We start from the raw sequence: 27,513 nt of genomic DNA, 5'->3' as shown, positions 1-27,513 counted from the left end.
ATCTTCTATCTAACTTGGTGTAGCTCAACTTTGGATAGCAATGACGAATGAACTGAAGAAACTTGACCACGTCGACTGTTGTCTGCGTATTAGCGTAGTGCCTGACCTTTGCCTATTCCCGAGTATTTACCGTGAGTCGGTATTGAACTCGAACAGTTGACCTTGACACGAGTCTTCAGGATAGATACGAGAAGTTCGTATCACTCAGACTAAGTACGTTCGATAGGTGATCCCTGGTAATCCTAACGCAAGACGTTGTATAATAAGTGATGGGTTGAAAGATACAGTACAAAGTGGTCAGTTTGGATGTCTAGGCATCGGCATATGAAGTATCCAAATCCAAAAGCTGATTGCGTTAACGAGAGTCGTCCGCTATGTCGTCGTTGACTAATGACGATCAATTGCCCAGGACACAAATGTCAATCGTTGCCGTCGTTTTCAATGAGACAGCGTCTTCCAATACTTGGAACAGATGTCAAGCGTCCGATATTGGAGATCTCTCAGAATTTCGACTGCTGGCATCGGAAGAATGCAAGACTGTATCCAATGAGTCAACGGACGGAATATTCGCCGACAAGTCTCCGCAAAATTTCAAAAATTTTCACATGTTAGCGCCAAAAATCGCCAAGACCAAGCCATATAATCAATTTGGGCTCAAATCTCTTCATCAAATAGCAGCTTCGTTGGTGTAGTTGGTTCATCACGTTCGCCTAACAGGACTTCACTGTCTTTGTGCGCGAAAGGTCGCCTGTTCGAGTCTGGCACGAAGTATTTCTTTTTTGCTTTTGCATTGAGTACTTTACTTTTTGTAGACCTTCAGGGGCGTTCCCATGGTCCAGAGAAGCGAGAACGGCATCGAGGGTTGGGCCTTGAAATTTTGCATGAGCTGAAGGTCACTGATCCTCGTCCTGCAAGTACGTGAGCATACATTTTGCCAGTGGTTATCTTCTTTTGCGAGAAACTCATCAGCATCGATCTTGTGTTCGCTCAAATGGACTCACCCTTCCGGCATCTCCGCATGCGATCCCTCATCATCGAAATCAATCTCATCCACCGTCGTAATCTCCCCCGTCTTCGCCCCATACATCTCAGCAATCTTCAACGCAACCTCCTGTGCAAACCTCGCCTGCTCAATCGTTCCTCCATGCCTGACGATACCGCGAGTATGCCACATCGCCTGCATCGGACAATTCGAACACGTCAGAGCCGCAGCGTTGACCAATTCAGTCTCGACGAAGTTGAGGATAGCGTCTTCAGAGACGTACCACTCCAGGCTGTTCAAAGTCATCAGGTAGAGGTCAGGGGCGTATTTCTTGTTGAAGTCAAGATTCGCTTGGGCGGCTGCTGGAGTCCAGAGTTTCTCAAAGAAACGGCGACCTTTTTCTTTGCGGTTGTCTGCGGCGTTCGGGTCGTTGAGAGATTCGTACCTGCTGATGTCAATTTCATTTTCGTGATTGCATTCGTGATAGCAGACCTTGGACCGTAAGAATCGATCTCTTCCTCCTTCAGATCTTTGAACAGCGGAAACAGCGCATGCAAAGCTTTCGGTCCTCCATACAAGACACTGGTCTTGATGACGGCTTCTTTGATACGTCGCTGGACTAGCTTCTGCTTCTCGAGGTCCAAGTCCTTGGTCGCAAAGCGATAGAGCTTCACGACCTCCTGGCCAGCAGATGAAGCAGCGAGGGCAGTCGTCTAGGGCTTCAAGGTTAGTCATGGCAATGGTTTTCACTGTCATCTTTTCTTACCGCAATGGTGTACCAGTTCGCTTTGAGGATATCAGATTCGCCCTCCTTCTCTTTGAATTCCGCAAGAAGATCTATGAGAGACATCGCAGTTACTTCAATCTTAACCAAGGTCTACATATCATGAAGTTCTGCAGTTGTGAAGAGACTGCATTGAGGGACCCTTCGCAGTTGGCGGTGAGGTCGAAGCTTGCTTGAGCTTTCGAAGGCCGACCTGACATGAGTCGTGAAACGTGGCACAGCGTCTCGCAGCCCTGCAACAGCCATGTTAGGCGGATCGAGCACGGTCAGAACTCGACTTGATGGACTGAAAAAATTGCATCAGTACGAATTCGTGGCAACATAGCCCACGGCGAGCATTATACCGCCCACACGCGAATGCGAGCTCCAGCATAGCTCGAGTGAAAGTTCATCCGGGCGACTTTGTCAGCCCAGGGTCCATCACGTGAAGACCTAAAGCAGCACAATCCCAATTCGGAATGTGGTGTAATAACATTCTTAACAAGACTGCTGGCCGACTTCTCGCATGTTGCAAAGACCACGACATGATGCTCATTTCCGACTCCTCGGCCGCTATGAACGGATCAATCATGGGTTTTAGGCCAATCGTTCGTGAGATGGTGGATGAAGGTGGGCAATGTTATCGCGTTTGGCTCGCAAGGATCATTTTTTGTGTCTAGTATGCCAATCTGTCTATGCGTTAGTCTATGGTCCGCAGTCCTTAGCCAATGTTGCAAGAAACCATAAGAAGGAGGCCTTCGTACCCCCCTGAGAGATGTTATCGAATACTCCATTCCAGCAAGTTTCCATCATGTCTTCTCAGAAATCAAGCCTACTCCAAACGGTCCTCCTGGGCGATGACCTCCCCCTATCCAACCGCATCGTTATGGCGTCAATGACCCGCAACCGCAACATCGACAACATGAAGCCCACGCAGCTCACAACTACATACTACACTCAACGAGCTTCCGCCGGCCTCATCATCTCCGAAGGCATGCACATATACCCACAAGCCACTCAATGGGAACACGTCCCGGTGATGTACGAGGCTGAACACGCCCAAGCCTGGAAGCCAGTAACAGCGGCGGTTCACGATGCCGGTGGCAAGATTTTCATGCAGATATGGCATGCCGGCCGAGCGCAGAATGAGAAGATGAAGTGGGTGAAGCAGGATGGAAGCTTTCCGGGCGTTCTGGCTCCGAGTAAAGTCAAGGCAGTGGGAGGGAGGTTCAGGACTGGAGATGGAGGACATTTGGAGAACACCGAGAACTTGACCGCCATCGAGGATCCGAGGACTGTGGTCGAGCAATACAAGAAGTCCGCAACTCTTTCCGAGGACGCAGGTTTCGATGGCGTGGAGGTGATTGCTCTGGGAGGCTACCTCGTACACAGCTTCATGAACTCAAGGGCCAATCTCCGGACCGACGAATATGGTGGTTCCGTCCAAAACCGCTGTCGATTTCCGCTCGAAGTCGTCGATGCGATGATATTGGTCTACGGCCAACGTCGAGTTGGGGTCAAGATCAGCCCATTCGACTGCTACAACGACTCGGCAGCCACGTACGAAGAGTGCATGGGGACGTTCACGTACCTCGTTGAACAACTTGTGCAAAGACAGATCGCATACATCTGCTTGAGTCGTCGAGCAGTCGAGCCGTTTCTTGGTCGTCGACCTGATGGGTTTCATTTGCCAGCTGGAACGGATCCTGTCGACATCTTTGGCCCGATGGTCAAAAATGCTGGCAGCAAGACCATTCTGATGGTCAATGATGGCTACACTCCGGGTGAAGCAGAGAAGCTTGTGGAGGCTGGGAAGATCGACTTGATTGCATTTGGGAGACTGTACATTCCCAATCCAGACCTGGTGACAAGAATTGAGAAAGGACTTCCGTTGGCTGAGAACGATCGAGGTAACCATGTCCATTATGGCCCATTCAGAAGTCCGGAGGAAGACTACATTGACTGGCCTGCTTCAGGTTCGTCTTGACTGGTCCGATGTATGAACATCTTAAGATAGAGCAATTCGCCGTAGATACTTCAAGCACGAGCGTGTTTCAAATCATTCCAAGAACTCGTTCCTCACATATAACGGCATTGAATCCTCCCACAAGCTGTCCGTGAGTATACGCTAGATCAAGTCAGCCATGATATTTCTCTGTAGACTAGACATTACCTTATTCGACCCATCAGCATCCATGGCAAATACCTGACCATACGGTTGGAATGTCTGATCGTAAGTGGCAGCTTCCGCCCTGAAGCCCTTCTCGCCGCTTGACCACAGGATTCGACCTAAGAGGCATCAGTGACCAGCATCATTAACGTCGGAATGAACGATGTACCGTCATAATTCCAGACTGCATGAGCATCGTTGGCTCCGCTCGATGTCAAAACCTTCAGGTCCGTTCCGTCTGGACGGATGGTGCAGATGTCGAAGTTGGTATAGTTCATGCGCCTGGTGAACACACAAGGTAGGTCAGCGAAGTTCAGATAGTTCACGAGTGCTCAAGTCGTTTACAGATTATCGTAGACATTCCCAGTGGAGTTAAGGACACCAGTATTATTCGTGAGCACTCGTACGCTTTTATCAGTTAGATTCATGACACGCAGGCCATACTCTGATCCCCAGACTCTGTAGACCTAGGGCACAATGTCAGAGCGACCTTCACCAGAGGCACAACACTACTCACAAGCTGCATGCCATCATGGCTGTAGCTCGGAAATCCGGCGTTCAGGGAACCGAAAGTTAGCTGCTCATACCAAGTCCCGTTTGACGCCGCTCTGTAGACCCATGCAGAATACTCGGCTCGTTCTTAGAACCAGGCACCCAGGCCAAAAGCGATGTACTCCCCGTCAGGCGACCAAGAGGGCTGGAATGCTCCAGCCAGGCCTTGGCTGACCAACGAAGCATCGCTCTGGTTTGTGGCGTATACGTCGAATACCATCTCCAGGTCAGACCCGTCCGGGTTCATTTTCACGATAGAGGAGTTGCCCAGTTGCTTCTGCGTTATGGCCAGCTTCCCTTGCTGAGGCAAATCTGGAAAAACGTCCGTAAAACGTAGTCCCATTCGTCATCCCAACTGTAGAGAGGCTTTTCCATAGGTCGATTGACCCAGCCAGTAACTTCGTAGACCACCTTCTGTCCGTCGGCAGACCATGCTGGTGATCGTAAGCTGCGAATAATGGAGTTGTTTCCGGACGTATAGTGGAGGCCAGTCTGGTCTGTAGGCCCCTTGACAAGATACCCTATGTTGTCAGCGCTCACATACTGAGGAGCAATCTTGAGGGTTGATGTGTTGGTTTCTTGTCGGCGGTCTTGACCAGTCGCAAAGTCAACAGAGACAATTTGACTAACGGTAGAGTTGAGGTCTTCCGGCCGATGGGCATTCCAGGTATATTCTCTCGGCATTTCATAATACTGCAGGTTGTCAGCTGACGATATATTGTATGCCCTGAAGAACTTACAGCTATGCGATCCCCGGACGGCGACCACTTCGGGCTGAGCATTGTCAGCTTGAAGTAAATTAGTTTGGGGTCTGCTACTCACGACCCAAGACAGTACCCGTCTTTCTTCGCTACCAGCCGAAAATCGCTCCCGTTTGGACGAATAGCATAGATCGATAGCTCCTGGGTGTGCTCCCAGCCACTCCCGTTGCCATGCCCAGTCCACGCAGTGTTGCGATCGGAAGAGAAAGCTATCCAATATCCGCCAGGCGACCTGCCATGTACCATTAGCAACCAGTCGATGAAGCTGGAACTTTTCACTCCCTTACCAGCTGGGCATAAAGTAGCCATCAGGTGACCTGCTAATAGGTAAGAAAGTTTCTGATCAAGCCAAGACGGGAAGATTCTCACCAGTCAACGCCTTTGACAGCATCTGTATTGGTGAGATTGCAGCTCACACCAGTGGTGATGTCCAAGACCCAGATTTTGGTCTTGTACCCATTGGCGGTCGAGACATAGGCAAGTTTGGTACCATCCGGGGACAAGACGCCAGCATCTTCCACCGAGGGCGTCGCAATGAGTTCCTGCAGATCGGAGCCGTTGGCACGTATGCGGTAAAGGTCTGAGTTGCCGTCGCCGTTGCGCTCGCTCGTGAAAGTCACCCACTCGCCGTCAGCAGAGAACGAGGCTGCTGGCGTCAGACATGATTCGAGCATCATTGAGGCTTTCATACCGTGGTAGTCATATCTTGACTCGTTTCCAAGAAGTCTTCTCGCACCCGTCCCGTCGGAATTGGCAATGTAAAGCGTTGAAGTCGAGGGGGCAATGCGGTTCATGAGCAAGACGCCTTTCTTTCCTTGCGCTGGCAACCCGCGAGCAGAATGTGATCGTGGGAGGACATCGAAGTCGTGGGATACATATTCAGGTCTGGCATTGCAAAGGCTTGCTACATGGCAAACTAACCCAGTAAGTATGTTTAGCCTCATGCTGGAAGAGAGTTCTCGAAAATATCGAACAGATGAAGCGAGAAAAGGCGAGTGATGAGGTTGATATCAGCCAATACGTCGAGAAGGCTAAGGAAGCCGGTGCGTCGACTGCCACACATTGACAGTAATTAGTCAAATGCCTTGCCTCCGTAGTGACCTACCATATGCTCCAGAGATCATATTCAAGCAGCTTCACAGGCTGCTGTGATGCATCGAGACGGCGAGCCGGGATCTTGATCGGACTTGGCTCGCTGATCCATGCTGGGATGGCGGTGATGCTTGATGCCTGGCCGAACAGCTGGCTGGACCGAGGACTGTTCGCAGCCGTAGAGCATACCGCCCAAGGATAGACTACGACGCATGGTTGATGTTGCGCAAAGATGCCATTTCTCGCACTTGCCGTGGCACCGCATACGCCGTGCTTGTGGTCAGCTATCAGGGGAACACAAGGCCTGACTCCCAAATCGCTGAGACGGAGACATGCCCACGTTCATGCTAGCCCAGGCCTTCCGGCTACAAATTTTTGCACGGCGAAATGTTCAATATACATATATCGTTCTTCGGCCGAGGTGGGGAGACTGAATATCCGAGATCTGTGTGTTCGAGGCAGGCGGATCGTGTGCTGGTCGAACTGAAGGGGCCATCGCCAGCGCGTTGTTCTGGGAGCCATCCAATGATGGTCTATCGCCTGTCTTCATGAATGGCCAGGCAATGGTGATGGGGATGAGGAGAGTTGGTGACGCGAATGTGGAAGGACCCGACGCGAGTGAGGTCGGAAAACCCATCTGTTTGAATGATGATGTGTACGCAGTGTGACGAAAGATGCGTAGACTCAAACCTGAGAGCTTCCAGGTTCCATTGACTCCCGCCCATCTCGAAAACCTTCGGCTTGAGTGCCTTCCATCACAATGCAAGCGACAGAATAGAAGATCGAGGCTACTCCATGATCGGGACATCACACAAACCATCTTTACTTGGATGATTCGCCACCGACATGGCATCAGAAAGGGACCAACGGCTGGCCGCAGAAATCGCCCTGCTGGAATCGATGTATCCAGAGCAGGCCACATTCACTCCCGAAACACAGGAGCTTAGCTACACGACCGGTAATTCAAATCTCCAACTACGGCTCACAGATGGATATCTTGTCGACTCTCTTCCTGTTGTTCTCTCTGCCAACGCTGGCAAGCAGGACTTACGAAATTCCGTAAAGGAAAGTGTGAACGGCCAGGCTCCAGGAGAAGAAGTACTAGACTCAATCATTCTGAGTTTCAACGACATGGTGGAAAGCCTCGCCACCGGCGAACCGATTAGCGTCGATGTTTCTGAATCTCCAACGCAAGACGATACCAAAATCACAATCATCGTCTTCCTCCATCATCTTCTCAACACCAACAAGCGGAAGTTGTGCCTCTCACCATCGCGGCCGTCCATATCTGGTGTCACAAAACCAGGCTATCCTGGCGTTCTAGTATACTCAGGACCTTTGCGTATAGTTCACGAGCACATAAATGAGCTCAAGGCACAGAACTGGCAAGCGTTTCAGGTTCGTTCAGAGTTTGAGGGCGAAGAATGGAAGTTCAGACATGGGACTGGCGTAGTCGAAGTCGAAGGAATGGGAGATGTTGTTGCAGAGGTAGATTTTCAGCCAGGGAGAAAGGAAGCATTCATGGAGGCCATGAGGATGAAATGATTCACTGGCAAATGAGAAGACATGCAACGAGCTCTGAAGGGAAAGTGCGATGTCTTCAGGTTCACGGAATCTCCAGCCTTGAAGGAAAGCACCACCGACGGCATTTATTCCTGTCATCCAGGTAATCCGCAATCAACAACATGCGACAGGTCATTTTCTGCACATTCACCTGCACGAACCCGCGCCAAGCCTCACATGCGGCAGCGCCCAGCGCCAACCTTCTAAAGTCACGTCACCGTTTGCGGGAAGCTGCAGACAAACGCTGTTGTCCAGACACCGTCCCTTCCATCTCAACTATCGAATTCTCCAGTTTCTCAAATCCTCCCAGGTCAATCACAGAAACCGGTCGAAATGGGTTCCAAGAAGCAGCGGGCCAAAGCGACCAAGACGAGCAACCTGCCCATCATCGGCAACAGCAGCAGAAATGTCACGCAGGAGAAGATTCTTGATCGCAAGCCCATCAAGCCAGGTCATGTTTCTCCAGGCAACTCGCCTTTCATGAAGAAGCTCCCGCGCGAGGTACGCCTTGCTTTCACTCCCTAACGTCTCCGTCAATGCGAAGCTAATCATCTACAGATCCGCGACAAGATCTACGAAGAACTCCTCATCGTCAAAATGACTCCCGAAATGGCCAACTCGTGGGATGAAGAGAAAGGCGGAGCCGAATCGTACGCCGGCGAGTATGGCCGCGAGAAAGCTCAAGACATCCTCGACCAGGACATTGGTCTTATGCCCGGTGGATCGCAGAACTACGGTTCCAGATTCATTGGCAAGAACAAGGGCATCTTGCTGGCCAACAAGCAGATCTACGAGGAGGCGACGACGGTTCTCTTTGGCAAGAACCTCTTCGTGGTCTTGCCGGAGTTTGAGCGCATTTGGTGCTTCTGGCGCTGTGACTCGTATGGCTGTCAGCCTGTCACGACGCCTTGCTTCGTCCGGTATGTACATTCATCGTCCTCGAGGGCTACAAAACCCGAGCTGACACGGCGAACAGACCCGAAACTGCAGTCAAAGTTAAGCACCTCCTCATCATCGTCTCCAACCCCTGCTTCGACCGCGACCAAGCCATCGAGCAAGCGAAGTCCGCCCTCAACAGAAACCTGCAGACTGTCATCAGCATTCTGGGTGAAGTGAAGCTGAAGCTCAAGACGCTCAAGATCAGATACTGGAGCTGCTTCGGCGGAGAAGTCGACAGCGTGAGGAACGAGTTGGAAGGCCCGGCGAAGCCAGGCTTTCCAGAGCGCCCTGTCATGCTGCAGCGTGTCGGAGGACGCTTCACCACGATCAAGCGTGGTGAGGCGGAGCAGCGTATCTTCTCTGATGCCCGTCAAGTTCTCGCCCCGCTCCGTGAGTTCAAGAAGGTGGCTGAGGATGTGAGCGTCCGCGGCGATGTGCCACAGCCTCTTATCGACGAGTTGTCGTGTGTCTTGGCTGTTGATGGCGCCGCCATGAAGAAGAAGCTGGCAAAGGCTGAAGTGGCCGCCAACACGTACGAAGCAGCCAAGACCGGCCTCGCCGAGTTCGCCCGCGAGCGACTCGATGTGACTCCTGACACCGATCCTGAATCGAGGGCTTTGTACGAGCGGATGATGAGGATTCCCGCCAAGTTGCCATCGGTCATGGTATTGTGAACAATATTTGTATTGTATGAAAAAGTCAACGCTGACTTCATTCACTAGGCGAAGTACATGCAAAGTCCGACCAAGGAGGAGGTGGATCGGTACGACAGACATTGGCGTGCTCAAGCTGCCAACGCTGCAAATGCCGCCAACACTGCTGCTGCCTCTGTCAACCACAGCAGTGACGACCTGGGAGCCCAGCCACATCCAGGTATGTGTTCTCGATCTCTGCCACATTTGATTGTACCATCTGATATGCTAATGTTCGTCCAGTCGCTGACGGTGCTCCTGTTGCCATCGGCTTCATTGCTGGCAAGCCCGTCTTCGGACCTCCTCGCCCACCGGCCGGTGATGGTGCTTGTGGTCTGCACAAGGGAACATTTTGTGTCCAGGGCGGAGAATCTCATCTCTGATGGCTCTCATGGCGAACCGGGGGACTGGCGTGAAGATGACCTGTATGACAGAGACTTTGGCAACCACTGATGGCCAGCTGTAGCGCCTGATAGCGAAGACCAGAACACACATTCGTATAGCACCTTCTCACTTCACATCGATCATCTTCCTGCTTCGGCCAGCCAAACGCCCAAAAGGGTCAGTGTTATGACTTCATCCACTCCATTCATTCCTTACACAACACCCTCACACCGTGCCTTGAAAGCCTCGACTGTCATGCGCGATATAATCCGGCGTCCAGAAAACCTGCTTCTGCTCCATAGCCAACAGCGCATCGCTATGCCCCCTCCCATTGGCAATATGACTCAAGTCAACAGGCAGAATAAGCTGATCATAAGTCGCAGCCTCAGCAGCCATCGCCAAAGCCATCGACTTCGCTTCCTGGAGGCTGGTCGCACCGGCGAAGATCAGCATGCATTGTGCGTAGCTCAGGATCAGAGACCGTCTTCTGCCTGTTGGTGATTCGCGTTTTGTTGCGTTTCTTCTCAGATCGAGGATGTGGTTGCCGTAGAAAAGCCATTGGTCTGCACAGAGGTCCCAGCTTGAGACGGGTGGAGTTGAGCTGGGGAGGACTTCGTCGAGTTGGCATTTGCCGGCGATCCATTGGAGCATGACGGCAGATAGGCATTCTTCTTCCTTGGCAGAGAGTGGACGGTCTGTCAGTGAGCGCTGCTCAACAAAATGGTCCACTGTTGATTTCCACTGTGCGAGGCTCTCTGCAATGCTCTCTTTCTCTCGCAGTATTTCAATGGGGCAGGATGCATACCCTGCAAGAATGTGCTTGTAGTTGCAGATGGTAAAAATCATCATCGCCTGACACACCACGCTATAGCCATGCACCACATCCTCCAAGCTATGGAAACGACAAAGTTGTGCTCCAGGTTGGGTAATGGTGGGCACACGAGTCTTGTCTTCGATCGTTGCACTAAGGTCCACCAGTAGCAGTACAGTTCAGATTGTTCTGAAGTCGTCTGGCTTCTCGCGTCCAGCGAACGACATTGCCCATGTGTCGAATATGTGGATAGCTCTCTCGAGGTGAGTAGATGCTGCTTGCTGATCGCCGAGCACCTTGGCGTACGCATACAGGATAATGGCGCACGTCAGCACAACGGCATGTGAGGGACTCCCGTCCAACGAGATGTATGCTCTCAGCATGCTGATCGCTTTCGACAATGCAGCTGACGGACTCTCCGAGAGCTTCGAAGGAACATGACTCGGCCGTGCGTAAGCATCATCTGTCTCTCTGAAAGCTGCACTGAGTGCGATCAATGACTGCATGACAACAGGCAGCTGGTGACAGGACTGGAGTATGTAGGTTTGCCAGAACTGGCTCGACTTGTCACAAAAGATGTTGTGAGCGACTACTTTAGTGTAGTAATCGTAAAACCTGCATTCAGTCGGGCTCTCCCACTGGTATAGAGGTAAGGCGAGATCTAATGGGCCTGGTCCAGTGTGTTCCACCACGGTAGAGGCTTCTGGCACTCGCTTGCGTTTGCGAGGGCTATTGCTCCTTCGGGAGAGACTGCTGAATTTGATCTGGCGAGGTAGAGGAGTGGCTGTCGTCCATCGCCGAGGATCATGGCGGCGGCAGGTGTATTGGACATGTCGGTTCAAATCTTTCCTTTCTCCTTGATGAATTCGGGCTTGGTGGCCATCGCAGTTCACGAAGAGGAAGTCGCTGCCACGTTGCATGGCCGTGGTATCGTACGCAAGTGAGTTCCTGTGAGTTCATGTGGGGGCATTTCTGCATGCAGGTTGGGGAAGAATGTATATAGACTGCATTGAGGCTGAACGTCGATAGCCAGATGTCGAGACTAATGCAGACCTGCTTCCTAATCAGATTAGCCTTCCAAACAAGCTCGGATCCTGCAAGCCACAAATCGGCTCGTGCGTTGCAGTCTGCAGACTTGAGGTACCCTCGGTGTTCCGCTCAAAGTGGAATCTTCATCCCCATTACTCCCAAGCCGTCAAAGAAGCTTAAGGTGCAATCAGCAGCGCAGTCGCTTCTTAAATCGGAGAGATGGCAACCGCATACGTTCCAGTTTGACCAGAGCGAGGAGGGTAGTTATCGAGAACTTCTGGCTCTTGTATGTGATAGGTCCAGGCCTCGCAATGGTTCTTGTCGAATATCTGCGGCAATGCACATTGTGCAGCAGAAGTCAGCATTCGAGCTCCGAGGCCTGCGATGATTATCAGCATCGAGTGCCATGTGAAGGCACAGCAATCAAGGCAAACGTTGAATGGAATCAGGTCATGTTGGACGATGAAGACCAAGGGGATTGCATAATGGCCCTGCATGTTGAAGAGGGCTTGCTATTGTTCGTGTACGGATGCCGTCAGGTCTTGCGAGACACATATCGCAGATTCGGCGGTCAGGCAGAACCTGTCGGCGAGGCGCAGTCCAGCAAGATGCCTGGGGTCTTGTGTATGAGCAGCATGTTGCCGGACTTGGTGGTCGCACGGCCAGTGCGCGCTCGTGTAGCGATGTCTCATAATGAAGCCCTGAAGGATGTGTCGGATTCGACCGGTCACTGGGTCGATGCTGTCCTAGGCTCGAGCCAGTACGGCCTGTCCTGCTAAGCGCAGCCCTGCTCCAGGGGCATCGTCAACATCGAGCTGGCCACTTCCGCACTGTCAACTTTGAGAGTAGAGTTTTCATCCATCAAATTTATCCCCCACCGTCTGCTCATCCCTTCTTCATCTCATTTTCTATCGTCTCGTCTGCTGCATCATCATAGAACTCCACATCGCCATCAGCACCTAGTCTCCCCTTCCTCAACTTCTCTCCATGCTCCTTCGCGATATCCTCCATCGTCTTGCTCGTGTCGGAGAAGATCTTCAGATGATCACTGATCAAATGTTGGCTCTTGCACTTGGGGCAATTAATGACACATGTTCCAAAGTGGTAGGCCTGCTTGGAGATGGTGTGGCCGCTGCGCTCGAGGCACTTTTTGCAGGTAAACCAAAGCTGGTATGCAGGAGACAGGGCTTTGCGGAGGGCGATCGAGTCGGCGTCTGAAGTGCTCGTTGCTTCGCGATCGGTCAGAGGTCTTTGCGTCGACTCGGCGTCGGTGGAGTGGTGTCGTCTTGGCTGGAGAACTTTTTGCGATGCTGCCAGGCGGGTCGTAGGAGTAGGGAGGTGCAAAGCTCGGGCTTGTGGTTGTGTCCTGAATGGCGCGTAGTGTGATCGGAATGCCTGTTCGAAGGTTCGCTGGAACGATCGAATGCTCCTAGTCGTCTTCATGGTGATGGTGAGGTTTGGGAGTAAGATGTTTGTGGCAACTGGAGTCTACATCTATTCGGCGCGAAGTCGAACTCGATTTTTAGTCAGCCTGACGTCGATGCCAAGCTCTCGCTGGCGTGAAGTCTAAAAGCTCCTTCACTTCACCCGAACGGGATCGCGTGCAAGCTTCAGAGTACACAAAACAAGCGTTCCAATTTCGCTGAGAGCTGGCCGTTGTTACTTCTCACTACTGAATACGCTTCACTTCCTGGCCCCAAGACCATGATGTTCCTCAACTGGGACGCCCTCAGAGGTAGTCCTTCACCTGCTCTTCGTTCCACTCCCAGAACTCCTGCGCGTTTCCATTGCCGCCCTGCTCCTTGGGTTTGACAGCAACCGGAAGATCCTTTCGCAAAGGGGCAAGACGACCCCATGGGATGACTGTGCAGCGAAATGAGTACTTGGAGCGCAAGCCAACGACACTGTCACTTACCCCATTCAGTGGTCCAATCGGCCTTGCTTATCATTGGAGAGAAGGCCGCAAACAATAATGTATAAACACCGTGAATGGGCGGGTAGCATACCGCACTTGCAATCAGCTTAATCATGCAGCCTTGGTTCCGGGCCAGTTCAGTGGTAAGGTTCCCTGGATTCAGCGCCACGCTCTCGATACCATCGGACTTGTGCCTATTCGCATATTCAGCGGATAGCAGCCAGTCACCAGCTTTACTGATGCCATAGCGATCCATTCCAGTCTTGGGGACATGGTAGTCAAGGTTGCTCATGTCAATGCCTTTCTCATTCGGGGCGTAGGCAACCAGACCATAAGAGCTCAACCATACCACACGCACAGCGCCAGACTGCTCTTGCTGGGCAGTCGCTTTGAGCACAGGCGTCAAGAGCTTGGTGAGTAGAAATGGCCCAACACAGTTGACGCCGAGTGCTAACTCGTGCCCCTGCACCGTCTTCTTTGGCGGCTTGGATTCCCCAGTCATTACGCCAGCATTGTTGAAGAGAACGTCGAGCCTCGACTCCTGTGCGAGAAAGCTTTCAGCTGCCTTCTTGACATTGCTCAAATCGGCTTGATCAAGGTGAATGAAGACGAGTTTGCCTTTCGAATGCGGCACTGCGGCAGTGACATTGTCGATGGTCTTCTTCGCTTTCTCTTCTGACCGGCACGCGAGATAGACCTTTGCATTCTTTGAGAACAGAATCCGGGTCAATTCTGCTCCAATGCCAGAGCTCGCTCCCGTGATGATGTACACCTTCCCCGCCAAGTCAGCTGGAATGTCCTTGTCAGTGAAAGCTGCTTTCGGTGGAAAGAATTGGGTCCATGTGCTCGGCGGTTCTGCTGCCATTTTGTTGCGGAACGACGAAGTGGGCTGGCAGAGAGAGTGACGAACGGCGGACAACGAGGACGACACTCTCGAGTGGCATTCGCAAGGAGAACTCCATGCGCTTGCACTGGAAAGCGAATGCGGATGACAACCGTGCAAGGATGTCTTGTTCATGGGTGAGATCGAATACTCTGCCGATCATCGCCTACTCCAGAGTCCTACGCGCACACGGAACAGCTACCCTCGGGGATTTGGCGTTTTCCCGTAGTCGTCTTACGCCAACCAAGCTTCATCAAGCAACTCGATGATACTGGATAGGGCCAGCTAACATTTTCCGCGCACAGAGACCATAATGTGTGTATGCTAATGCTGGCGAAGCTCCGCGTACGATCGTGAAAGGACGGGCGACATTCCTGGAGGAACATTTTCGACGACTATACCACGTAACCCATTATGGATATTGGCGATGCTTGCCTCGAATGAGTGTTATCTCGCAATTGGGAACGGGCCAAAGGATTATATCCGTGCATCTGGCTAAATGTAAGTGAATGTTCATTCGCTTGCTCGGAAAAGGAAACAGATGATTGGTCAGACACGCTCCACAACTGTGCGCTCCTCTTTGCAGTCCTCCACCCTAGTCATGAGTCAGCCTCGAACCCATGGTGTTTGTTTTGGTGAGTAGATGGCAACTTGACTTTCGTCACTCTTGCTCCGTCTGGCACCGCAAAGACTCCATGCTGACGATGAAGAGCTGGAGTCAACTGCAGATAAACAAGTCAACGAGCCGTTCATACATCCGTCCATCAAGCAGTCGTCGAAATCAACCCAACACTTGGGACGACTACGCCCCAGAATGTCCACGTGAGAGCTGCCACCCTTGACAAAGCTGGAAGAGTTCAAGTTGCAATGGTCGGCCGTGCTCGAAGAATAGTGAAGACCACTCTGGCTCACAATGGTTCTGGATCCCTGGGTTCGACAATCGTCCCGCGGTACGACACTCTTCTATCTGAGTTCATGTGGGTAATCCTTCTGCAAACATGCGCCTCGAACCTCATCTTCAGTTTGGATCCGGCTGTGTAAATCCATCGACGTGGCTGGTTTGGATTAGCATGCTCGAGGACCATCGCAAGCGTGAGTCGGTCGAGTCGAAGTCGGGACCCCGTTCACTGGCCGTCTTGAAGCTCCGAATGTGCCATGTCGACGAATCTTTGCCGCTTCGATGGGCTCCTCAAACGCGCGCTTGAAGCCTTTCCCTACGTCTCACGTGTGTTCCACAATCGATGACATTTCGGCAATCGCACATACCCACCGGAATCGTGGCGGCAGTTATGTAGGCCAAGCCATGTCACTATGCCGTTTCAACTGCCTTTTACCTTGGCATTACATCTCTCTGCTCGGGAAAGGACACTTCACTGCTCCGCTGGGGACCTCGAGCATCGAATACGCGGTTTCGAGTAAGCTGTACCGCCCAGTCTGTTGATGATGCTGTTACACAGCCATTGCTTACATGCCCTATCCGGCTCCTCGTAGACCGACGGTTTAAACACATCTGCGAATTCCGCAAATGCTCCCGAGAATCTCGCGTTCCCACAGCAAAGACCGATCCTCACTCCAGTCTGAGACCAAAACACCGATTCTCGCCTGTTCCCATCACATCGCACAATAAGCATAGCGAAAACAGCAATGAACAACAACGACATCACCTTTTGACGTTTGTAAAACATCGGCACCATCGCCTAGAATCTGCACTACACGCTCTAAGGCCTTCTAGTCTCCGTGCGGCATTTTTCTAGAAGCATCAGAAACACACTAGATTCAGACCGGTCGTGCTCCCAAAAATGTCGCAGAGCGATCAAAGCATGGCATTCTTACCAAACGATTCGACAACTTGGTAACCGTATCTACCGCGGCGGTATCGATTCGCTGCCAAGCGATTTGTGTCGCAATATCTGCGTGGAGAATGGAGCCTATACGGGGACCACATCGGCTGCACTATGGGTCGAACATGGGTTCGCATTCCACCCCAAAACACCGAACGAACAAGATCGCTTTCTGAAGCAGAAGAACCCTCAGCGAGGCTGCAGTTATCGCCGCTTCTGCTCATCGAGGAAGTCCTGCCGTGGATCCGTCAATAGCCGCCCCCATGGGCATGCAAAAACTATCAAGTAATTAGTTCAGATACCGTGGGCAACGTGCGAACGGCGGACACTCTATTTCAAGGCGTCTCTCTCCCCTCTTTGAAGGCCACGCGACAACCATCCATCACCTCTACCCTTTCTTCGCACTCCTCGACAATCAATTCATCATGTACGGAGAAAAGAAGGTCGGAGAGGACCTCCCGCCGGTTCAGACCAGAGGCGTTGGCGAAATAGACGACTTGCCGAAGATTGACGATGTCAACCAGGACGCAGTGTTCGGTGAGATCAGCGAGGACGGTCCGAACTATCGCGATGTATGTGAAAAATCATCGGCAAACCGAAGAAGTGCTAACGAATCTTGACAGGTCGGTTGGATGGGGACGGTCGTGTTGATGATGAAGACCCAGATTGGACTGGGTGTTCTTGGTATACCTTCAGCCTTGCATACACTTGGCATGGTCCCGGGTGTCATCATCATCTGCCTCATCGCAGCGATGACCACTTGGTCCGGATGGATGGTCGGTGTCTTCAAGCTTCTGCATCCTCAGGTTTACGGTATCGATGATGCTGGTCAAATCGTTGGAGGGCGCATTGGCAAGGAGATTCTGTACTGGGGGTTCAACATCTGTAAGCATCAGTACATATCTTTGAAGGAGAATAATAAACTCACACCATAAAGACTTTACCTTCCTCGCAGCATCTGCAATGTTGGGTATCTCCATCGGATTCAATTCGCTGTCGTTGCACGGCGCATGCACGGCCATCTTCGTTGCGGTCGCCGCCATCATCGGCTTCTCCTTCGGCAGCATCCAGACACTCGGAAAGGTCTCCTGGATCGCTTGGGCGGGTGTCGCTGGTATCCTTACCGCTGTCTTCTCCCTGACCATCGCAGTTGGTGTACAAGACCGCCCTGCCGCTGCTCCACAAGAAGGCCCGTTCAAGAGCGACTTCAAGGTCATTGGAGACCCAACCTTTGAGGAAGCCATCTCCGCCGTCGCGACCATTGTCTTCGCATTTGCTGGCTCTCCGGCTTTCTTCTCGGTGATCTCAGAGATGAGGAATCCAAGGGACTACACCAAGTCCCTCATGATCGCACAGGGGGCTGTCGCTCTCGTCTACCTCATCATCGGCATCGTCGTCTACTACTACTGCGGATCCTATGTTGCCTCGCCCGCTCTCGGATCTGCTGGTGTCACAATGAAGAGAGTCTGCTACGGCCTCGCCCTGCCCGGTCTGGTCGCCTCGTGCATGTTGTTCGTCCACCTGCCGGCCAAGAGCATCTTCATGCGCTTCATGCGTGGCACCAAGCACTTGACCACGAACACACCCATCCACTGGATGGTCTGGTTCGGCTGCACCGGCGGTATAACCATAATCGGATACCTCATTGGCTCCGGCATTCCCGTTTTCGATGGCCTCATCTCCCTCATCGGTGCCCTGTTGGCTTCCTTCATGAGCTTCATTCCAATGCAAGTACTTCGCTTCAAACCGTGTGGACTGAGACTAACGCTTCCATAGGGGCTTGATGTGGCTGCACGACAACTACAGAAGAAGCAAGTCCGAGCGCGACTGGAAGTGGACGTTCGGCGTCTCCTGGAGTATCGCCATGATCGTTCTCGGCGCATTCATCATGATTGGTGGCACCTACGGCTCCGTTGTTGGAATTATCAACTCGGAGGATCGCACCGCTCCATGGTCTTGCGCCGACAACTCGAACTCTTCGTAGAAGAGTGATGGTGGCCACCTGTGGTCCAAAAGTTTATGCTAGACGAATCATCAATGCCAACGCCAATTTCATCCACTGACACTTCCCATCGCATTACATAGGGCTTCATTATCAACCAGGGGTCCATGCGGTGTCGACGCTATTCCGCTCCTTGTCTGCCCTACAACGCCTGAAGAACCATCAGTTCAGGATTCGTCGTCATTCTTGGCTCTGTTGTGCGATCGTCGCTGCGTATGAGATCCTACGGAGTGAACAATTTTGACAACACCCATTCTTCGGCACCGAAATGATAGGACTCGGCCTTGGTCCGAAGATTGCAAAGGCTCTGTCTGGTTTAGGAGGGATCAATCAGCATCTCATCGTTGATCTGTTGCTTTGTTTGTATCGAGTACTTCGAACTGAAGTACTTCGGCGCCGAGAGAGAGAACGGAGGAGAAATCGGAGCGGGTCCGAAAGATCGTCAGATTCCGGGCAGTACCACACAAGCCTCGTGTGGTAATTTGCCGGACCGCGGACACTTCATCCATTACGATTCACTCCTTCACATCACACATCATGCGGCCTTGCCGTCGGTGCAGTGGACCCCGAGCTCATTGGGTTGCGCCTCATCATGCAGAGCATGTCGTGGATCGAAAAGGTTCGGGCCAAAGGATTCAGGACCCGGTGGGCACATGCGTGCATGCGGTGTTGGAGGAGCGTCGAGGTAAAGCCTTCGGATGGCTGGTTGATCCACCAGCCGACGATGAGGATTTAGCTGCATGCTTGAGCGTAGGGCGACATGTATCGTGAAGTCTGATGTGACACGGCGTCGATGCAGTTCTGCCTCCCGGCGTTTTGAGACGGGGTCGTCTTTCAGCTGTCGGCCAAGGGCGGTTTTTCGGACTTGGTTCTTCGGCATGATGCCGAAGCAGACCAGTGAAGTGAAATATTGCTCACCCATGTCCACGACATCATGGTTTTGTGATGGTGCCCACTCTCGATGGCGTCTCTTGCCACGAGGCGTGACCTCTCACAGGAGCGCGACCATAGAACGTCACTCCTAGACGAGCCTAGGAGAGCATCCATGCACGCATGTGATGGAAGCAACTAGCGTCAGGTATGTTAGAGTTTACTCTACCGATTAGGGCAGCATGAAGTTCGCCAGGAACCGTCCACACTCCTGCCGGCGCAAGATGTGTGAGGGTACCCCATGCATCTTGGCTGATACTGCATGTGGAGATTTTAGGAGACCTTGCAGGATGAAGGATTCGTAAAGTAGACGTAGTAGGGCGGGCACATTGCATGTCCGTCGGCGATAACCGCTTCGATCAAGCAACCTATTCGTCGAACGTAGTTTCCAATTGTTGTGGGGGCCAGAGGAATTCCGAAAGCTTGTCGACTGCCGTTCTGAGCGACAGCGTTGTTTGTCATATCGGCACCGCCATACACGACCAGGCTGCAGCGATTCCTCATGCGGTAAATAGTCTTTCCATGATTCCACGGCCAAGGCTGACAAACCTTTGTCATATTTGCTACCTCATGCTCGCTATGCTTACCTACTCTTCGGTGCATGCTAGGCCTCTTCTCTAGTATCCACGAAGCCATACCCTTCGCCCGATGGAGGCTCCCTGCCGCCCATGACCTCCACACTATTGACGAAAGCCCGGATCTCCTCCTCCTCCTCGCTTGTCAACTGCACGTCGAGTGACGCCCAGTTCTCTTCCAAGTACTTGATTTTCTTGGTCCCTGGGGTCGGTATGACGATGCCATTCTGTGCTCGGAGCCAAGCTAGTGCAAGCTGCGACGTGGTGCATCCCTTCTTGTCGGCGAGAGCTTTGAATTGGTTGACCAATTTAGCGTTGGCAGCGATGTTCTCTTCACTGAATCGAGGGAAGACTTTGGCACGGTTGTCGCCTGCTCCGCTGACCGACTCCTGTGTCAAGAAGGCTCCGGTCAGGAGGCCCCGGCCCAGAGGTGAGTAACAGACGACTGCTACACCAAGCTCGCGGCAAGTTTGCAGAAGGTAGGTGCCTTTCTCTTGTTCGATGTCGAGAGAGAAGGGCGAGTATTCCATCTGGATTGCAGCTACTGGAGCGACTTTGCAGGCTCGACGTAGAGTTGCTGAGCTCACTCCACACAGGCCAATATTTTTGATTTTGCCTTCTCTGTATAGATTTCCATCAGTAAGTGCAGGTTCAGAAGGGCGCTTGGTGGGACGTACGCTTTGAGCTCGGCCATAGCTCTCATGGTGCTTTCGATAGGGATATCAGGATTCACCCGATGAGCGTAGTCTAGATTAACGTCAGCCACCCAAAGTGAATAATGATGTTCCGTACAGACGAACATAGATCAAGGCAGTCAACACCCAGTCTCTCCAGGCTACCATTACAGCATTTCTTGCAATTCTCAGGGGAACTGTCAATCACGAAGCTGGCGACATCCCTAGACTTCATGCTAATTCCGAACTTGGACGCAAGGAAGATCTCATTGCGTTTGCCGGTCTGCTTGAACCATTTCCCGAGCATGGCCTCGTTGTCTCCATACAGGCTGGGTGTTGTAAGCGTTTTGTCAAGCCTTTCTTCCCATTGGCACTCACTCAGAGGTATCCCAGAAAGTCGCTCCAAGTTGAACAGCTCTGTCCAAAAACTTAAATCTTTCTTCATCGGGAGGTGCTTTGCCATAGCCTCCAGACAAGCCCATGAGTCCGAGGCCCAATGGTGGCACTGACGGACCATCTTTACCCAGCGTACGATGGGTAGCTGAGCTCGTGGACATGACGATGAGATCTGATGTTCTGCCAGTTGTAGTCTTGATCAAGAGACGAAATGGTTTGATGAGTTCGAATATCGCCGGTCGCCCAGGCTTTTATACCCCTCATGCATTCCGTTGTCAATTCCATTCTTCACCTTCAATTCTCGCTCTCATTGAGGTCAATCTGGTGCCAACTTGCCTATTACGGTAGTTTATATGCGGACGATGAAGGATCGCCGCTTAAGTCCGCTGTTCACGGCTGGAGTATTCCTTTGCTGCAAAGAACCATGTCAACAGCAGCCAATGAACTTCCAAGCTGTCCGAACAAACTAATCGGCAGTACAGGAAAGATTGAGGCTTCAGTGTCTCGTCAGTCGTGAGGAAGATAAAGAATTCATACCCGTCGCCGGAACGACACATGGCATACGTCGACTTTCCCAATCCAGTGCATCATCTTGGGCATATGTTCCTTGAACGTGTTCGTATTCTGGAAGTCCTTGTGTGCCTCCACAGACCGCCAGCCTGCAACGAATACTGCTGCCTTTCCCTTCGATCCGTTGAACTCCATCTCTTCCTCTGCGATGCCTCCTGCCGATGCAAGTAGACCACAGCCCTTCTCGTCTGCCGCCGCGGCGCGGAATTCAGAAAAGACGTTGAGATACTCTGCTAGGGGCTCCCCAGAGAAATAGAACGTGGCTACTTCGGTGACAGGACAATTGAGACCCTGCTCCAGGTCGTCGTAAGGATTCAACTCGACATGACATCTTGCGTCTGCTTCAGTATTGTTTTTCTCCACGCTTTCCTTACGTTCGCTGGACCAGTCTTTGTCGTTATTGGCACTTTCGTAGGCTGGGAACTGGTCAGTCAGACGTGTATGTCTTTGCGGGTCGAAACCCACTAATCAGGGCTTCAAGCATGTCAGGTCGTTCATTCTGCCGGCCGAAGTAAACATGTCGGGGAGAGTATTTTTCGAACTTCGTGTCAAGGTCTTTCATCATCTCGCCTTCAGCGGCTCTGCACGGATCGCTAACGTCGCTGCCGGCGACCAGCGGATAGCTAAACATCGCAGTTATTGGCATTGCAATCTTGACGAAGGTATTCCTGGATCAGAAGCTATCGCAAGAGCGATGAATGCAGCTTTCCTGGTGGCATCGCAAGACCTTGCCCTATGTGAGCTCGGCCGCAACTACAACTCCTTGCCCTTGGCGTGCGACTTCTGCCCGAAGTCGACGTGCAATAGGCCGGTCGAACAGAATCCTTAGTCTTGAACGATGACAACATTCTGGTCAGTGTCGTCGTGATGAACTTCAAGAAGTAAAGACTTGATGAGGTGTTGAAGAACGAAGGGACGAACTAGATCGGGTTAAATTCCTGCCCCAAGGTCGTCATTTCCCACAAGTGGTCCGTGCGGACTATACTAGAAGGACAACATGACATTCAACTTGTATTTTCTTGAAGTACAGTAAATGACGGGATCAAGATGGGTTGGGGTGGAATCTCAGTTGCTGCAATAGTTAGATGAGTCTGATAGCCACTTAGCGGCTTACTTGGCAGATCACTCTACTTTGGGCAAACAATCAAATACTGTATGGGGAAACCAACAATGACACAGTGACACATGCGCATGCCGATGGATGGTGTTGATGACTGATTGCTATGCCGATTATCAATGCAACCCCAAGCGCTGAATCCCGCTCTCTGAACTAAATGCAACTCTTCCTTCTCGAGCTGCCTGCAGCCGATGCCAGCACAAGCGTGCGAGTGCCCTACGTCGTATCCTCTAGTGGAGGCGGCAGGATCAGAACCCTCAAAGATTGGGGTCGATGGCTGCCAAGTTCAAAGTCTCACTGACGGGCCACGCCATGGCGTCGTCAAACTCGGTCCCGGCGAGATGCAGAGCTATGGCCGACAGAAGCCCGTTGAAGAAGTCTCCCACCCACCATTTGGTAGGCGCGTTGCAAGCAGGAACACACCAATGTGCCAAGGTACAGAGTGCAACAGGGTTCCGTGCCTCCAGTAGCAACGAAAAGTCTGGGTCCAGAGATATGGGCCATGACAGGATGTGGACCCAGTCAACCGGTCTGGGGCTGGAAAGAGTGTAAAAACGGCGCAGCTTGCTGATGGCCTCGCCCGTGCCGGACGAATCGAGTACAGGGGAGGGATGGTCAGCGTGTTGTAAAGCTAGGCCCTCCAACATCGTGATCGAGTCGTTGACTTCTGGGGCGATAGCATGATGTTGTCGGTTCCACGTGTGCTGTAGCAGGTAGCCGATAGTGCTGGTCTGTAGGGTATCACGGATTTGGAAAAGAAGTCCGATGGAGCTGTGAATGGTGTGCATGAGACTGATGAATTCGGTGATTGGGTCTCGCGCTTCGGGTGGCTTCTCGGATTCGAAGTACAGCGTGAGGAAGCAGACGAGGATGGAGAAGCATAGCAGAGCATCAGCCTTGTCCGTGGTGATCGCTTCGACTTGGTTGCGGAAAGCCTTGAGTGCTTCGACATAATGATGGCGTGCTGCATCTCTACTCGATTGCTCGTGGCTCACTGTTGCTTGGTGTGCTGCCGCGAAGCCGATGACGGCGTGCATGAGGAACCCATGGGTTTGAGCGAGCCGCGGGACTTCATGCTGCCAGATGATGCGGTATTGCTCGCAGTCGAATGCGGGTAGTGTCTGAGCCGTCTGTACCGTGAAATGATGAAGCAGACCCAAGTCCTGTAGACTGAATGCCGTTCCACTAACTGCCGAAACTCCAGACAGACCAGACAACCCCGTCGACCTGGATGTTCTGGACGCCTTCGATGTCTTGGACGTCCGCGAGGAAATGCTCGAAGACGACACCGATCCGGGTGAGGATGCCTTTCTCGGTCGTTGCAGGCTGGCGGGGAAGGTCGCTGGCGTGAAGAGTTGGAGGTTGTCAATAGCAGGCTGGAGGTCTTGGTAGTCGCATTCGATGCCCTTTTTGGCACAGTTTCCGCAGCAAGGCGGCGTCTCATCGCATTTGATCCTGCGACTCTTGCACTGACTGCACCCCAGACGGGATTTGGTGTGAAATCGTTTAAGAGCCATGATCAGGCTGCACTCAAGGCTGTCGATTGAAGTTGGAGGCTCATTTTCAGCGCGAGATGGCTAGATGGCTTATGAATATATGGGCTCTGGCCTTCGTCACCCAACAGCAGATCTGCGGCACAGCAGGCTTCACTGCCCCCATCGCTGAACCACTACCCCGGGTCTCAGCCCTCACGTAACTAAAGCGGCTGGAGGCAGTATCATGTGGATGTCGGCGTCGGGTCCTGGCCAGGAGGTGGAGTTGTCGGTTGCGAGCAGGTTCGTCCCGGCGAAGTCTCGCCGAAGTCTGTCTGTCGCACACTATCCCTCTTTCATCGAGGATTCGAGGATGATTAACCACGCGGGCTGGCCGAATCCTTTGCGATCCTGCGGACGTTGAGGATGATTAAGGGACTGCTTGGCAGAAGAGCGGACGTCGCTTCATCGTTCGCCCGAGCGTCGACCCGTTGTCCGAGGAACGCGCTCCCGTATACGTCTACGCGAACGAGACGTACACTGCCTCGACTGTCGACGTATCGATATATTCTATCTATACCCAAGGCCCCAGCGACACCGCCTGCAGTGACGAATCGCAAGACTATACGCCCTGCAATCGCCGGGCACCGCCAGCACCGCGTGTATACGCGGCCTACAAAGAAATGACGGTAGAGAAAATTTGGCTTGCCTTTCGGTATCATGACAAGCTTCACGGCATCATTCCGAATACCTCCAACCACCATTTCTCCAAAGCAGCTCTGTTGCGTACTCTCGCGTTTCTACTTACACCGTCCTAACTTTCAGCGTCGTCGAGGCCTCCCTAGCCTGTCTAATCAGCGTTCACCAACGAGACGATTCGAATACTACCAACAAGCCAAAATTTGAGAAGCACAGCGACCTCCGGAGGCAGGACAACGTTTGCCAGAGTTCGAATTGTTGAGGGCGAGAGTAGTGTTGGATGAGGTGACACTTTCGAGAAAAGGCGCAGTCATCGATGGCTTGACAGAATTCATCTCTCCGAGCTTGTACACAATCCTTGTCAATTCGACGGATGATGATAGATCTCGAGTGCTCCAGCAATGAGTTCGTTCAGACACTGTCGGAAATAAAATGGATGAACCTCAGCACGTTGCCTGCATTCGAGTGTAGGACTCAGCATAGCTTCCAAACGTGCCCAAGGCAATATTCTAGGACTTTCGGGCATTCTCTGTTGAAATGTTCGAGACCGTTCCACCATACGGTCGCCATGCTGTCAGAGATACGCCAGCATGGGAAAAAGGCACACAGAATCGTTCTATCGCTGAGTCGTCTACTCAAGCTTGTTGGAACCGATCTCGTGAACGCTTGGTAGTGCAGACCTTTAACACAGTTGCCAGCACTGGCAAACAGCCTAGGTCAGAAACCAAGCCGGTGCCCTCGATGTTGCTACAAGTCGATGCTGAGCCCAGCATTGTCGACTTCTCCAGCCTTTGCAGGAGCATAGTGGTTTGCATTCATCAAGGCAGGGATCGGTTTGGGGACCAGACAAGCTCGGTTGCGATAACACTGGGACATTGCTGCATTGCCCATATCCATACGAAGCCTTGGTCAGCAAGCCCTGTTGACTGAATAGCCCCTTCTCCATCCTTCGTCCGTCATCTCCAGATGCTTGATGTTGAGTGACTTGTGTCAATCGTCGAAGCGTCTACTGTAGCGTACACTCTTCGCTCCTCCACTTGGGCCCGAGGACGTTCACTAACCTTCACAGTACGTGCCACATGAAGGACTCGCTCTTACCTTGTCCGTAGATACCGAGCCACGAGGATAAAGTTTCTTGGATCAATCTCCTCGCTGCCGACCCTCGTGCCACCACCACCACCACCACCACCACCACCACCACCACCATATCTACATAACCTGCCGGCTGCGGGCCAATGGCTCGATCAGCGACAACGTGATAGGGGCCAAAAGGTTGCCTCGATCCTGCAGATCAAGGACCACAGTGGCGTATCGGGGGACGTAACTCCCTCGACTCCTTCAACGCCTGGTATGCGCCCCACAGGCTAGCCCTCGCCTCGCGCAGTCGAGCTTCTGCACGATGCCAACGACTCCTTCAACTACACATGCCTTGGTGGAGACGCTGGAGCCCTTGATGATAGGTGGTGAACAGAGGAGGATTAGGTCCTAAGGGCTCAGGGCTGCTCCTGTCGTGGCAGGTGGATCTTGAGATGGGTGTGACTAAGGTCCCTTGCTGCTAGTTAGTCATGTCGAGGCCAAACTCTCAATCAAGCACCTGTGGTGTTTCCCTCTCTGGATATTCTGCTCCGTCATCGTTGGTCTGCTTCGAAGCGCCGGCACTGGTTCAGGCAAGGCGACGATTGCCAGGCTGTATGCAGACATATCTTGACCCTTGGCCCGAACTCCGAGAAACCGGCGCTTGCATATCGACAGAAGTGGTCTTTTACCCTAGATCGATCGAATATCGTCGATGACACCGAGATCAGTGCAAGGAAGAAAATCTGCTGGTCTCTCTGAGATTCCACCATGACCGCGCCATTTTCGACTTCTGGGCTCTCGGTTCCGGGAGCTGGACTTTCACTGTGCTTCGAGTTCGGTCATACCGCTTCATGCTTGCCAGAGACAGTCAATCGCTCCCTTGGGTCCTCAAGATTCAAATTATTCCTGCCTCCTGTCGTCATCTCGGAGCATCTTTTGGATCGTTTGGCCACGACTGCCCCATTCTCGCTTTCGACAAGTAGCCCGAGATTTCAGTCGCACTCGTTGCCTGTGCGGCCAATCTGGCGGGGGCATGAAAGAAAATCAAAACAAATCACATCCCGCAATCACGCGGCCACAGTCCATTGTCCACACCAGCAGTCGTTGAAGTGCAAAGCCAGGGCTCATCCTCTTCAAGGGACCTCAGCGCGGCACATTTCAAGTCCTTAATGTCCGCTGGCAAGAGATTGTTTCTTAGGCTGCGTTTGAGACCCGAGTACTTCATTTGAAGAAGAAGTCGATAGTGACTAGGTTCCTCCTGGAGGTCTCGCGCCAAGTTCGGATGAGAAACACTCAGAAGTTCCAGCTTGGGCGCAGTGTCAGGAGTCCATTCCAGACGCTTGCTTCCAGCACTTGGTCCAGGGAGTAGGCGTTGGGACCCAGGCTGCACTTTGATTGCTGTATCATACGCCAACTGGGCCCGAAACTCCGCATAGAGTCCCTTGACTGACTCGTTGCCCAAGTCTGGGGCGCTCTGGAGAATATTCAAAAGGTGTGAGGTTATTCGTTTTGACCCGGACTGTAGAGCTGACTGGAGAAGTAATTTCCAGTCCACCCCTTTGCTCTCACGAGTCTTAGGCGGTAGTACTCTTGGTCCAGAAAGCCCACAATCGAGTCGTGACCT

General features: G+C 52.4%; 16 protein-coding genes and 1 non-coding gene across 17 annotated transcripts; 7 read left to right on the top strand and 10 right to left on the bottom strand.

Annotated features, from left to right (window-relative positions):
* Nucleotides 1-677: 677 nt before the first annotated feature.
* M409DRAFT_t5 lies at nt 678-771 on the top strand. The gene has a single exon. It is a non-coding gene; the product is annotated as a tRNA-Val (tRNA).
* A 226-nt stretch (nt 772-997) lies between these two features.
* Nucleotides 998-1,832, bottom strand: M409DRAFT_61853 (uncharacterized protein; the record flags this gene model as incomplete). Its single annotated transcript, XM_033814911.1, has 3 exons — nt 998-1,427; nt 1,475-1,695; nt 1,749-1,832. The coding sequence occupies 3 exons, from the start codon at nt 1,830-1,832 to the stop codon at nt 998-1,000; spliced, it is 735 nt and encodes a 244-aa protein (XP_033674342.1).
* A 724-nt stretch (nt 1,833-2,556) lies between these two features.
* Nucleotides 2,557-3,732, top strand: M409DRAFT_15734 (uncharacterized protein; the record flags this gene model as incomplete). The annotated part of the gene is made up of 1 exon (XM_033803318.1): nt 2,557-3,732. One exon carries the CDS (start codon nt 2,557-2,559, stop codon nt 3,730-3,732), a length of 1,176 nt encoding a protein of 391 aa, XP_033674341.1.
* A 72-nt stretch (nt 3,733-3,804) lies between these two features.
* On the bottom strand, nt 3,805-6,022 carry M409DRAFT_15733 (uncharacterized protein; the record flags this gene model as incomplete). The annotated part of the gene is made up of 11 exons (XM_033803317.1): nt 3,805-3,873; nt 3,919-4,034; nt 4,085-4,197; nt 4,261-4,382; nt 4,433-4,523; nt 4,590-4,744; nt 4,801-5,160; nt 5,208-5,241; nt 5,290-5,460; nt 5,516-5,545; nt 5,598-6,022. 11 exons carry the CDS (start codon nt 6,020-6,022, stop codon nt 3,805-3,807), a joined length of 1,686 nt encoding a protein of 561 aa, XP_033674340.1.
* A 1,144-nt stretch (nt 6,023-7,166) lies between these two features.
* On the top strand, nt 7,167-7,865 carry M409DRAFT_61852 (uncharacterized protein; the record flags this gene model as incomplete). The annotated part of the gene is made up of 1 exon (XM_033814910.1): nt 7,167-7,865. The coding sequence occupies one exon, from the start codon at nt 7,167-7,169 to the stop codon at nt 7,863-7,865; it is 699 nt and encodes a 232-aa protein (XP_033674339.1).
* Nucleotides 7,866-8,216: 351 nt separating this feature from the next.
* Nucleotides 8,217-9,897, top strand: M409DRAFT_48426 (uncharacterized protein; the record flags this gene model as incomplete). Its single annotated transcript, XM_033810939.1, has 5 exons — nt 8,217-8,384; nt 8,442-8,803; nt 8,860-9,487; nt 9,545-9,695; nt 9,758-9,897. 5 exons carry the CDS (start codon nt 8,217-8,219, stop codon nt 9,895-9,897), a joined length of 1,449 nt encoding a protein of 482 aa, XP_033674338.1.
* Nucleotides 9,898-10,123: 226 nt separating this feature from the next.
* On the bottom strand, nt 10,124-10,549 carry M409DRAFT_15730 (uncharacterized protein; the record flags this gene model as incomplete). The annotated part of the gene is made up of 1 exon (XM_033803316.1): nt 10,124-10,549. The coding sequence occupies one exon, from the start codon at nt 10,547-10,549 to the stop codon at nt 10,124-10,126; it is 426 nt and encodes a 141-aa protein (XP_033674337.1).
* A 339-nt stretch (nt 10,550-10,888) lies between these two features.
* Nucleotides 10,889-11,629, bottom strand: M409DRAFT_48425 (uncharacterized protein; the record flags this gene model as incomplete). Its single annotated transcript, XM_033810938.1, has 1 exon — nt 10,889-11,629. One exon carries the CDS (start codon nt 11,627-11,629, stop codon nt 10,889-10,891), a length of 741 nt encoding a protein of 246 aa, XP_033674336.1.
* Nucleotides 11,630-12,049: 420 nt separating this feature from the next.
* Nucleotides 12,050-12,517, top strand: M409DRAFT_48424 (uncharacterized protein; the record flags this gene model as incomplete). The annotated part of the gene is made up of 1 exon (XM_033810937.1): nt 12,050-12,517. One exon carries the CDS (start codon nt 12,050-12,052, stop codon nt 12,515-12,517), a length of 468 nt encoding a protein of 155 aa, XP_033674335.1.
* A 106-nt stretch (nt 12,518-12,623) lies between these two features.
* On the bottom strand, nt 12,624-13,181 carry M409DRAFT_15729 (uncharacterized protein; the record flags this gene model as incomplete). The annotated part of the gene is made up of 1 exon (XM_033803315.1): nt 12,624-13,181. The coding sequence occupies one exon, from the start codon at nt 13,179-13,181 to the stop codon at nt 12,624-12,626; it is 558 nt and encodes a 185-aa protein (XP_033674334.1).
* A 286-nt stretch (nt 13,182-13,467) lies between these two features.
* Nucleotides 13,468-14,518, bottom strand: M409DRAFT_61850 (uncharacterized protein; the record flags this gene model as incomplete). The annotated part of the gene is made up of 2 exons (XM_033814909.1): nt 13,468-13,620; nt 13,676-14,518. 2 exons carry the CDS (start codon nt 14,516-14,518, stop codon nt 13,468-13,470), a joined length of 996 nt encoding a protein of 331 aa, XP_033674333.1.
* Nucleotides 14,519-16,802: 2,284 nt separating this feature from the next.
* M409DRAFT_61849 (uncharacterized protein) lies at nt 16,803-18,361 on the top strand (the record flags this gene model as incomplete). Its single annotated transcript, XM_033814908.1, has 4 exons — nt 16,803-16,949; nt 17,001-17,262; nt 17,315-18,104; nt 18,154-18,361. The coding sequence occupies 4 exons, from the start codon at nt 16,803-16,805 to the stop codon at nt 18,359-18,361; spliced, it is 1,407 nt and encodes a 468-aa protein (XP_033674332.1).
* Nucleotides 18,362-18,914: 553 nt separating this feature from the next.
* M409DRAFT_48421 (uncharacterized protein) lies at nt 18,915-19,259 on the bottom strand (the record flags this gene model as incomplete). Its single annotated transcript, XM_033810936.1, has 1 exon — nt 18,915-19,259. The coding sequence occupies one exon, from the start codon at nt 19,257-19,259 to the stop codon at nt 18,915-18,917; it is 345 nt and encodes a 114-aa protein (XP_033674331.1).
* A 654-nt stretch (nt 19,260-19,913) lies between these two features.
* Nucleotides 19,914-21,115, bottom strand: M409DRAFT_48420 (uncharacterized protein; the record flags this gene model as incomplete). The annotated part of the gene is made up of 4 exons (XM_033810935.1): nt 19,914-20,505; nt 20,562-20,631; nt 20,685-20,887; nt 20,937-21,115. The coding sequence occupies 4 exons, from the start codon at nt 21,113-21,115 to the stop codon at nt 19,914-19,916; spliced, it is 1,044 nt and encodes a 347-aa protein (XP_033674330.1).
* A 370-nt stretch (nt 21,116-21,485) lies between these two features.
* Nucleotides 21,486-22,170, bottom strand: M409DRAFT_48419 (uncharacterized protein; the record flags this gene model as incomplete). Its single annotated transcript, XM_033810934.1, has 2 exons — nt 21,486-21,940; nt 21,990-22,170. The coding sequence occupies 2 exons, from the start codon at nt 22,168-22,170 to the stop codon at nt 21,486-21,488; spliced, it is 636 nt and encodes a 211-aa protein (XP_033674329.1).
* A 728-nt stretch (nt 22,171-22,898) lies between these two features.
* On the bottom strand, nt 22,899-24,158 carry M409DRAFT_15724 (uncharacterized protein; the record flags this gene model as incomplete). The annotated part of the gene is made up of 1 exon (XM_033803314.1): nt 22,899-24,158. The coding sequence occupies one exon, from the start codon at nt 24,156-24,158 to the stop codon at nt 22,899-22,901; it is 1,260 nt and encodes a 419-aa protein (XP_033674328.1).
* A 1,191-nt stretch (nt 24,159-25,349) lies between these two features.
* M409DRAFT_48417 (uncharacterized protein) lies at nt 25,350-26,180 on the top strand (the record flags this gene model as incomplete). The annotated part of the gene is made up of 2 exons (XM_033810933.1): nt 25,350-25,528; nt 25,922-26,180. 2 exons carry the CDS (start codon nt 25,350-25,352, stop codon nt 26,178-26,180), a joined length of 438 nt encoding a protein of 145 aa, XP_033674327.1.
* Nucleotides 26,181-27,513: the final 1,333 nt, after the last annotated feature.

The sequence above is a fragment of the Zasmidium cellare genome, assembly GCF_010093935.1.
Source record: "Zasmidium cellare ATCC 36951 unplaced genomic scaffold M409scaffold_1, whole genome shotgun sequence".
Classification (NCBI taxonomy): Eukaryota; Fungi; Ascomycota; class Dothideomycetes; order Mycosphaerellales; family Mycosphaerellaceae; genus Zasmidium; species Zasmidium cellare.
Note: the sequence above shows the minus strand (reverse complement) of the source record. Positions and strands in the feature narration are given on the sequence as shown.